We start from the raw sequence: 12,067 nt of genomic DNA on the forward strand, positions 1-12,067 counted from the left end.
AGAGGAGAGACAACCCTAAAACAAAACTAATTCAAGTTTAAAAGAAATTGTTCTAATTGAGCGAGTAAGTATTGGCGCTACCTTTTCTTGGATGTCTTCGAAACAGTACAGTTCCTCATGGAGCTATGGATACGCATACACTGCCAGCATAGTTCCTTATTTCGTACAATGGAGCTCCTCCCATTTAGTGAAAGACCAAAAACCTCCACCAGGTCCTGGCAGCACCTTACCTTCTTATCACTGGCTCTACTGTGTTCCCTAATATGAAGTAAGCGTTCGCCCCAACACACTTTGAAGAGGGAGAGCCCGCCCTTGAAGTCAATCGCTGAGACACCACAACCCTGCATTCAGTTACAGCCGCAACATCATACATATTGCGGAAGGGAGGGGAGAAAAACCCTTCATTTCAAACCCCAGAGAATCATAAATAAGTTAATTCTCTTCAGTTGAGACCTACGAGCAACTTGAAGGCAAAGTTGTGCCCTCGACCTGCATATTCCATGATAAGCTGAGACCTGTGAGCAACCTGAAGGCAGAGTTGTGGCCCTCGACCTCCATATTCGATGATAATGACGTTGATTGAACTCAGAGCACCACAATAAGCTTTGTTCCGGCTCTCCTTAGTTCATAAGGAGATAAGCAGATTGGGTTGCTTACAACGAAGGCGATAATGGCAATGCAACGGACAACTCGTTGGTCTTGTTGAAGCCGATACCTGGGCATAACAATCACGGAGTTAAAGCGGATTTGACATGTTACACTATCCGTGCATGCAACCAATGATTTATGTGCACAAGTGTTATGCTCTAGAAAAACATGCAGCCAATAAATTATGTGCACAGGTGTTATGCTCTGGAAAAACATGATAATTTGAGGTGGCCACTACTATAGAGGTGACAGAACAACCTTTCCGCGGACACGGGTCGGGTATTCTGCTTGATGAACCCTTTTACGTATATATAGCCACAAGACGATTTACCAAGCTCGTTTCTTCGCCTTTGCTAAGAATGCATAGCTAACTGCAACAAGTTTAGCGAAGACAGTGTAGTTACGGGCCCAAACTTTGTAGAATAAGTTTATACCTTTTTTAGTGTGAGAAGCCCACTAGACTATTATAAAATCTACAAAGCTAGAGCTATAATGATAATTGAATTAGATACAAAAATAACAATATATTTCCTATTACAACATATATAAACATTGATTGTGAGCAATATTAAAATCCATAGTGTCTTTTGCAACATAGACATTCAACTTCAATTTATGTACAATATGAACATGGATTCACAAGTTTCACACCCATGGGAAAAAAATAATCAAATTAACTATTTACACTCTGCTTATATTACTAAAAGATGAGATATTACATCTGGTAAGAGCACTAAACTAGTGAAAAAAAAACGAAGGAAACTGCCACTTCAAACATGTACAAGCCGAACATAATCTTTGCTAGATGGGAGGCTGATCGTCTCATATCCCTGTGGGAACTTCTGTTTTGCCACCTCGTTTTTGACAGAGGCTGATATCATCACACGTTCACCCACTTTCCAATTTGCAGGGGTGGCAATAGGATGCTTAGCTACCAATTGAAGAGAATCCAATACACATAGCACTTCATCAAAATTTCTTCCTGTTGTGCCCGGGTACAGGAAACTCAACTTCAACTGCTTCAAAACATGTCACCGCCATTGAAACATTAATACTCAAAACATGAATATGAATCTGAAATAGATAGATAATAGGTTAATTTTCACACACCCTTTTATCTAGACCAATAATATGAAGGGCTCTGGAGGGCAATGGAGTCCCCTTGGCATCTTTCTCATCAGGATCCAACATGTTCAACTGCAGGAGAATCTCCCTCTTTGGATCCCCCACTATGGGATACCTCACTTTTTTCCCATTTTGTCAAAATCACAAATGACCACCATATAGATACATCATTTTCAATTCCAGATCATCATTATCAGATATATCATTTTCAATTCCAGATCATCATTACCAGAATAGAAGAGAAAGATACATGAATTAGAATTAACTAACCGCTAAGGCTTCGATGTCTTTCACCCAAGCTTGATGTGTTGCAACATCATCACATGAGAGCCCAAGAAGTTTTACCCCACGCCTTTCAAATTCATCAGCGTAGTCAGCGATCTTTGCCAACTCAGTAGTACAGATGGGTGTAAAATCCGCTGCAATCAAAATTTTAGCAGAGTCAGAATGGCTCCACTTGCTTACCCAATCACCAGGATTCACCCATTACACCGCTGGTTCACTCTCATGCTACTAACCACCGAGTCATTTATTACTCATCAGAGGAGAGCAATTCACATGCTGCTCGTCCACACCGCTAAATCGTACACTGCTTATATATATTATATAAACCACCTATGCTTTTGGGTTTCTAACGGGATATGCTACTGGATCTGCTTCTTCCTTTGATGATGCTGCTTTTGCTTGTTGAGCAACGAAGTAAACTAGCTCTGGATCTTAGGGACAGGAACTGCCTACACTCACTGCTACTCCTGCGTCTGGATCGACTTAAACCACCTCTGCTACTGGAAAAACAACTGGCTCTATTGCCTTAGCCCTAGCTTCTTATGCCTACGCTACCTATGTCGCTGCTGGTTCACCTGCTTAAACCACTGCTGGGTCAACTGGTTCAACAAGGTAAACAACTGGTTCGACTAATGTATATGCTTATGCTGGTGGGTATATTTAAACCACTATTGTTGGTGCAGGATATGAATCTGGGTATAGTGTTGCACATACTTATGCTACTGCTGGTGGTTATCCAACTGACTCTTAAGCTGCTTAGTCGACTGTGTAAACTACTATAGGTGGTGATTACTGATACTTAGCCAATTGAATAATCTACTGAATCAACCACTTAATCTACTGGTTCTGCTTGAATTGACTAGATCATATCAGACTAGTGCTGGATCAACTGGTTTTTACATGGGTGCATGGTTGCCACTAAAGCATGGTATTTGCAAGGGACCATTCGCGAACGGTTCAGTTGATTGTTTGCTTATCGTTATTTATAGCTTACTAATCACATTATGACTAGTTCAGCGCTCAAGCCCCACTTCCCGCTCAAGGTAGAGACTCGCTGCCATGCAACCTCCCTTATTTATACATTGAAAATGTACCCATACTTACTTTATTGTACCTTGCAACTTTTTCACATACCTTAGTGAATTTGGAGTTGTATTTAAGATATTAGTTATGTCTAAGTGATTTTAGCATACAAAAGTTATTTTGATTATAAAAAGCCCTAATAAGGTTGTTTTTAAGGCAAGTCACGTGGAAAAAGCTCAAACAAAGAAGTGTTCCCTCTTTATAGATTTAAATCACATTTTTATTTGGTTATGTGAACTTGGAATAGCTTAACAAAGGCGTAATGGGGAAGTTGTTAGGTTCTTTTTTTACAATGCTTTAGTATAAGAAATCGAAACATTTTCCAATTTTTTTTTAATGTTAAGTGTTCTTCATCTTTATCAACTTTTTCTCTTATTTAGTCATCGTATTCCAATTTTATTAAATTTAAATTTCCAAATTTTCTAAATATCATTTCCATGTTGTATTTGGAAAATGAAAAAATGTTAATGTTTAATGTTGAATCATGAATGCAGAGGTTCAATATTGAAAAACAAAAGTCAAATGATGAATGCCAATATTTAACATTGGAAATCTTTTGATTATTCACTGATTTGAAACTACAAAATGAATATTAATCATTGACGATTTGAAACTATAAAATGAGTATTAAGCATGGATGATTTTCATTAATTTTAGTGTTCTCTTTCCATCATATAATATTGTAAACATAAAATTTTATATATGTATCCTTGGCATTTGATATATGTATCCTCATCATACCCTCATACTTTAATTCTAAAAGCATCATTCTCATACCCAAACCTGCTACCATGTACCTATACCAAACAACTTAGGTGTTAATTCACCCATGTGCCAAATATTTTTTTCATTTTAGAATGTCTCATTAAGATGCATATATTTGTTGTTGTTGAAGCAAGGTCAAGTGTCTTTTTGAGGCAATGGGCTTAAGGGTTAAATTTGCGTTTTGATTGATTTTGTTTGATTCAAAAACCAAGTCACTACTAACAAAGTTATTGATCAAACGAGAATTATTACCTCAAAATGAGAACTTTAACCAAAAAACCTCTAATGTGTCGATGCTGGAATTTTTTTTGGGGTTAATTTTCAACTTTAAAAAAAAATGGAAGTAAAAGTCAATTTTTTGTGTGCAAAAAATAGTGAAAAGTGTTGACTTTGCTTCATAAATAAGTAAGTGTTTTTTTGAGGCAATGGGCTTAAGGTTTAAATTTGCGTTTTGATTGACTTTGTTTGATTCAAAAACCAAGTCACCACTAACAAAGTTATTGATCAAACGAGAACTACTACCTCAAAACAAGAAATTTAACCAAAAAACCTCAAAATGTGTTGATACTGGATTTTTTTTTTTAGGGTAAACTGTCAACATCTTTTAATAATGACATTAAAGATAAAAGACCATGACTCTGAAAAACCTTAAAATTCCAATGATAGGAATAGCATTAAAGATAAAATATCACATCTCTAAAAAGTCTTAAAATTCCAATGATTTTCAGGCATGGTATTAAAGATAAAATATCATGTTTATGAAAATCCTTAAAATTCCAAAGATTTTCAGGCATAGCATTAAAGATAAAATATCACATCTATGAAAAGCCCTAAAATTCCAACAATTTTTAGCGATGATGTTAATATTTTCTAAAAAAATTATTACCATTTAATTTATATTAATTTATTTTTATTTTAACTTTATCTTATTAATAATAATTTATTTTATATATATATATATATAATGTATTGAAGTCACTCTATAGGAAACACTTCAATTACGATGAAAGAACAATTTTACAAAACAAATGAATTTATATGTAATTTTGGAGTTTTTTATACTCTCCCCATTAAATCATTTGTATTTTTTGAAATTTGTGTAAATATTTTATTTTGAAATTGTTTTTTAAAATCTATATTTCATTATTATTCAGAAATATATATATATATTTTAAGCTAATTTTTATATATAATAATAGTAATAATAATATTATAATATTTTATTTTATTTTTGCTTACAAAGGAATTGGCAACTGGAGCAGCCTCGCAACTCGCGTTACAAGGGGTCGATTCTGACCGCTACCACTATAACCCCTGGGAAACTGCGCCCGCCCCTCTCCACAGCTCCGGGTTAGTCTAGGGGAATTGAACTCGTGACCTTCGGTATGGAGCCCGCCTTTCTAACGAACTTCATCGCATTGTGATTACCAACTCGCCTACCCCCGTGGGGTTATTATATATTATAATATTAACATGATATTTCTTTTGAATTTAATAAATCGAAACTAATAAATATATTGAAGATTACGCAAAAAAAATTTGTCGTTCCCAGAAACCTGTGCACCTCAAAGGAAGTACACCATCAACAAAAACATGTTCTCGGCCTCAAAGGAAGTACACCATCAACAAACAAATGTTCTCCTAGACTTATTGTACCTTCATATATATATATATATATATATATAAACAATCTTAATTAATTATATTACTTAATTTTTAGTGATGACATTCAAAAATATAATATAATATTTTATTAATTGTTTTATTTTTGTGATTGAAATTTTCTGTTTTATTATTTTTTAGTTTAATTAAACTATAATTAAGCTAAATGGCGGGTACTACCTGCTATGTAGTCCTTGTTACTTCTACATGCTTTTTATTTTGACATATGTCAAATATATTGAGAATAAAAAACAATGAAAAAATAAAAACTAAAACAAAAAACACACCAATTAAAAAAAATAATAATAAATAAATAAAAATATATATTAAAAAAGAAAAAAATACAAAAAAAATTTAAAAAATACAATCAACCATTTTTTTTAAAATATTAAAAAATAAATTAAAAAATTTAAAAAATACATAACTTAACAAAATAATTTAAAAAATTCATAAAAAAAAACATAATTCATAAAAAAAAAACATAAAAAATAAATAAATAATATGGATGACAAAAACAATTAAATTTTTCTTAAAAGAAATAATTAAAAAAAACATTAAAAGAACAAACTTATAAAAAAAATAAATTGAAAAAAATTATAAAGGAAAAAAAAAAACAAATTAAAAATGATTTAAAAAACATAAAATAATAATTTATATATATATATATATAGATATTGAAAAAAATAAAAATAAGGAAAAAAAATTAAAAATTATTTAAAAAAAATAATATATATATATATATATATATATATATATATATTTTGTAAGCTTGGTAGAACTCTTTTATTTTCATGTTTAAATGTCTATTATTCACCCTGCAAATAATATTGATGAAAAAACAATTAAATTTTTCTTAAAATAAATAATTAAAAAAACATTAAAAGAATAAACTTGTAAAAAATAAAAATTGGAAAAAATAAAAATAAAGAAACAAAAAACAAATTAAAATTTATTTAAAAAACATTAAATAATATTCCGGTAAGTTTCGACGTGGTCTCCCTTTATACTTGTATTCCCATCAATGAGGCCATGAAGGTTATCAATAGGCTCACTGACCCAGATACCGCTCGGTTAGTTGAGTCGTGCCTTACTTCCACCTTTTTCAACTTCGAAGGAGAGTTCTATGAGCAAACCTGTGGGGTGGCCATGGGCTCCCCCTTGTCCCCAGTTGTTGCTAACCTTTTTATGGCGGATTTTGAGTCCAGAGCTTTGTCCTCAACCCGTCTCTTACCAAAGCTTTGGAAGAGATTTGTTGATGACACTGGTGCCATTTGGTCTCATGGTCATGATGAGTTGGATCTCTTCTTCCGTCATCTCAATGAACAATCCTCCGCCATTAAGTTCACTATGGAAAAGGAAGTCAATGGTTGTCTTCCCTTCCTTGATGTTCTCATCTCTAAGAATAATGATGGTTCCTTCTCCCACTAGGTTTTTCGAAAAAAGACTCATACCGATCAATATCTCCACGCCAGCTCTCATCATTTCCCTGCTTAGAAGTTAGGCGTTCTCAACACGCTTTTTTCTCGTGCATTAAGAATCTCTGATGAGAAAAACCTGGCAAAGGAGAAGGCTCATCTCCTGGATGTCTTTGTTAAAAATGGTTACAGTAGACACCTAGGTCAGAAAGCCTTCCTCAAGGCCCGAAAGGAGCCTTCTGTCCATAAAGATCTTAAAGACCGGATCCTGGGGGTACACCTCCCCTACATCCAAGGAACCACTGATAGGATTGCCAGGATTCTTAAGAAGCACAATATTCCCTCGACCTTTAGACCTCTTAACACCATCCGTAGCTCCCTTCGATCTGTTAAGGATCCTGTCGACCCTAAGGACATGAAAGGTGTCTATGTGTTCCTGTGGGACCCATACATTGGTGAAACAGGTCGTTCTATTAATCAGAGGATTAGTGAGCACTCAACAGACTTGAAGCATGGAAGGGCCAAGTCCTCAGCCCTTGCAGAGCATGCCGAGAAGACTAAACATCATGTCTGTATCGAAGAAGCTCAAGTTATCGCGAGAGTTGCACAGTTTCACCGTCGTAAATTTAGGGAAGCCCTTGAGATCGAGAAAAGGCCTATTAATCTCAATAGGGATGACGGCTGGAAGATTAGTAGTTGTTGGATCCCAACCCTTTTGTCTTAGCCTCTTCTTCGTTTTTTCCTTGCCTCCCCTCTTTGTTTGTTTAGCTGTCCGTTGTTTTCATATGGTAACAATAGTTTAGTAATAATAATATCATTCTTTTAATAACATTAGTCACTTTATTAATTAATAATAATTAATTATTTATCCTAGACCAGTATTATTAGTTTTAAGTATAATATTTCTATTATTTAGTAATAGTGAATTTTTACCAGAGAATTAAGGTAATAATGATATCAGTTTAGTCTCTTTAAATATAACGAGTATCATCAAAAGACAACTGAAATAGTAACAATAGTAATATTATTCCTTTAATTGAATTACTCACATTATTAATTAGTAAATTTCCCCTAGGCTAATAGTATTGATAATATTAATGTGAAGTTAATATAATAATATTACTATTAATAATATTAATTCGAAGTTAATATAATAATATTAATTTAATATAAATTTGAAGTTAATATAATAATATGACTATGCATAATATTAAAAAAAAATTGCCCTAGTCTATTATTAGATTAATAATATTTATTTAATAATTGGAATAATAATATAAAATTAAACTATGGTCTCTTTAAATATGATTTACCATAAGATTAGAAATTATAATATTTTTGAATAATTTAGTTAACAAACCTTGAGCCCAGATCTAATCCAGTTGTTAGGAGTCTTTTTAGCCGTTGCCCGGTCAAATATAGCCATTGAAGAACCTACATTCCCTATTTAACTGATCGCTCAGATTTGTTCCTCAACTTGTCCTGACGATGAACCACACTAGTTAGTTTGAAACTCGTCGACAAATGACTCTCTATGTGATTTGCCGGTGATTTTGCCGAAATTATTCTCACTATCAAAGTATGGATTACAAAAGTCTAAACTCTAAAAAAAAAAAAAAAAAGTTAAAAAACATAAAATAATATATATATATATATATAGTAAGCTTGGTAGGACTCTCCTACTATTTTCATGTTTAAATGTCCATTATTCACTCTACTACGGGGTGAGGGTAGCACAAGATTTGAACCCAAGACTTTTGGTTCAATGAAACTTCATTTCCATGGTCACTGCCACTTGAGCTACCCAAGATGGACAAAAAAGAAATTAAAAAAATTAAATTTATAGAAAAAAATCAGATCCCCTGAGCGGATGGGAAGCTAAGCTAAAACCAAGAAGTTAAATAAAATATTTTTGTGAAAAAATCCAATTGAAAAAATAACAAGAATTTTTTATGAATTTTGTATTAAAAAAGGTTTTTTTTCAAAAAAAAAAAAAATAGAACATACAATTTTAAAAACCAATAAGTCAAAAAAACCTTAATAATAAAAATTAGCAATATTAATTTTTTAAAAATACATTTAAATTTAAAAAAAAGTGGAAGACAAACAAAACAACAACAAAAACTTAAAAATAAAACATTAAAACATTTTTTTTTTCAAATTAACAAAAAATATAAATTGAGAAAAATAAATAAATATATATATAATAATTTAAAAAAACATTAAAAAAATAATTAAATTAAATTAAAAAAAAATTGAAAAAGCCCCCGGGAGCAACCCGACCCCGAATTTTCAATTTCCTTTTTTTTAGCTTTTAATTCGTCTATTTTTATATGTTTTTGTTGAATTAATAAAAAAAAAATTGTTTTGATGCATTTTTCCCTGTATGTTTTGTTATTTTTTATTTTTATTTTTTTTAACCTTTTAATGTTTTTTATATATATAATTTATTGGATTTTTAAAATTATATGTTCTATTGTTTTTAACATTTTTTTTGGTTTTTTTCCTTTAAATCTTATTTGTTATTTTTTGAATTTTTTTTTCAATTTTTTATAAAAAAACCTTTTAGGTAAGTCTTGAAATACATATTTTTTTAATTATGTCTATATGCAAAATGTGTATTTTTTGTCAAATATTTAAAATTGTTATTTTTAATGACAATTATTTTATGTGTATTGAAGTATTAATTAACGATACATAAATATATAAAAAGTCATAATCTCAAGATATTAATGTTATTATTTTTTTCAAAATTTGCAAAACAAATTAAAAATTTCATTATAAAAAAACATTGGAAAGAAAAACAAAAAACACATATTTGAAAAACCCTTAAAAAATAAATATCTTTAAGACGAAAAACAAGAAGATGAATAAGAGAACTTGAAAAATTGTAAAACAATCAACATTTAAAAAAAAATTATTCACACTTAATACATTAGAAAATTTAAAGTGTCAAAAATAACTCCTCTAAAAAAGAGTTGCATGTTCATACTTGATACATAAGAAAATTTAAAGCGCCAGAAATATGCTAAAAAGAATGTTATTTTGAATAACCAGTTTTCAAAATCGAGTGATTTTTTTACTACTTCAAAAAAACGAGTAATCTATAATTTTCTCGTTTGATTGGTAACTATATTTACTCTTTTAAAATTTCAATAAAATTATCTCATATCAATACCAAAAAATAAATTTATTGTCATAAGTCTTTTGAATGGGGTAAGCAAGTGCTTCCATTGTTTACCTATACATCAATGTAAACTTGAAGAATGTCCTCTCTAAATAGATCATGTTGGAGTATGAGTATTATGGTTGGTTGTGAATATTGAACCATGAGCATATAACTTTATATTACTACGATTGTTTCAGACAAATTCACTTAACATCTTCTTCAGAGAAGTTATAAACCCATTTGGTACAAAAAGTCTATCACTTAACATCTTTCAATGGAAGTAGTCACGTAACATGTTACCCTAGTACTAGTTGACAATGCATATGTCTGGGAGCCAATTAATAAATGATTGTTTCTTGCCTCATGACAACATTGGAGATAATCCTAACAGATTTATGGAAAAAGTGTATCCTCACATGGGAATTTATCACTCTTTTCTAGCCCTTATGTGGGTGTCACGGGTGAATCAAGATGAACAAATTCATAAAAATAATAGGAGAAATCTTCTATGGAATTTAGCAAAGAGCACCTTATATTTCATTTGCTTTAAAACAACCTATTTTTGAGCATGACGAGAAGAGTCATATTAAAATTAAAAAAAAGGAAAACAGGCCTTACAGTGAAAGAATTAAAAGAATATTTCCCATCCATACCATAAATGAGTGGTCAAAAGTAAAATATGAATGCAACTTCTCCTCTGGTTGAACTTATTTTCTTTGTAAATCTGGGTTAATCAACAAATAACAATTTTAATGTTTGTTTGACTTGGTTTGAGGGTCAAAAATTGAAAATTATCCTCGTTGTTGCAATTCTAAGATTTGTATGTGGCAGATTTTTGTGTATATGTATTGACCGTTTGTTATCCCAAGCACGTATCATTGTCTAATATGGGATATTCCAATGAATCATATATGTCTCACATTGTAGAATCAATGATTGAATTGAACCCTTTCCCTTCCAAGAGGTTCAAATCATTCCTATAAGGATAATTCAAAAAATGCTCTTAAAAAAAAATGTAAATTTTTGAAATCACTTATCCTTTATGAAGGAAAAATATAAATACTATAAAAAAATAAAAAAAAGATCACATTTTCTACAACCTTTCAGCCTCCAACCTTTTCTTGGATGCTCAACAAGCATTGTGCCTTCATATTACATAAAGATGGATGTGAATCATAAGAAAGATTTAGGATTCCATACCCATTATTTTCTTTCTGCATCTATAGACTAGAATCATATCTATTGTTGTTGGCTGTCATCTATTCCTTGACATGGTGTGCCCTTCCATAACAAAAAATCCATTGCAGATTCATGCCCAAAGAATCCTATCAATGTATTGGTGTATCCACCATTTTAAGTATCCCTTAAATGAAAGCTTCCAAGAAAAGTTAGGAAACCTTATCTTTTGAATCTCCAATTGAGTTCATTTTTTCCCACAAGTAAAAAAAATAAAATCGTAACTTTATTACCAAATAGTAAAATAGTTACATTGCATATACACTAGAGTGTATTTCAAAACATAAATAAACCAAAATAGAGAGCCTTTAGCGCTTACATAATGTTGTTTAGCAGTCAAGGAGAAACCAACAAGATCTAAACATAAATCCAAACATCACAAATTCAAAACATTAACAGTATCATAGACGGTCTGTATAAGTAACCATCAATCATGTCATGAAAAAACATACTGCCAAAGTCATTACCAAAAGTTGATAAGTTTTGGTGTCCACCTATCGCAATGACTCAGACATAATCTAAAGCAGAGGGTAGAGAACAATCGTCTCCCCCATGTAGGAATTTACAGGGTAAGTTCCTCAGAAAGAATACCAAAAGGACACCGCTCACAACCAGATCTCAAATCAATACACCAGTATTTTTGACGTGGTTAAAACCCTCAAAGTGCAAGGAGGGAAAC

The 12,067-nt window shown here is 31.4% G+C and overlaps 1 protein-coding gene across 1 annotated transcript in view; it reads right to left on the bottom strand.

Moving 5' to 3' along the window:
* Positions 1-1,418: 1,418 nt before the first annotated feature.
* The window catches only part of LOC149190056 (1-Cys peroxiredoxin-like), a 28,080-nt gene continuing 17,431 nt past the window's right edge, over positions 1,419-12,067 (bottom strand). Inside the window, exons 2-4 of the mRNA XM_089410423.1 lie at positions 2,043-2,192; positions 1,759-1,904; positions 1,419-1,664 (exon numbers count right to left, since the gene is read on the bottom strand). Coding sequence (XP_089266549.1) covers positions 1,419-1,664; positions 1,759-1,904; positions 2,043-2,192 — 542 coding nt within the window. The remainder of the gene's footprint in view (positions 1,665-1,758; positions 1,905-2,042; positions 2,193-12,067) is intronic.

The sequence above is a fragment of the Pinus tabuliformis genome, chromosome 3_1 (genome assembly GCF_031772625.1).
Source record: "Pinus tabuliformis cultivar Carrire ecotype Pingquan chromosome 3_1, CPIR1, whole genome shotgun sequence".
In the NCBI taxonomy this organism is placed as follows: domain Eukaryota; kingdom Viridiplantae; phylum Streptophyta; class Pinopsida; order Pinales; family Pinaceae; genus Pinus; species Pinus tabuliformis.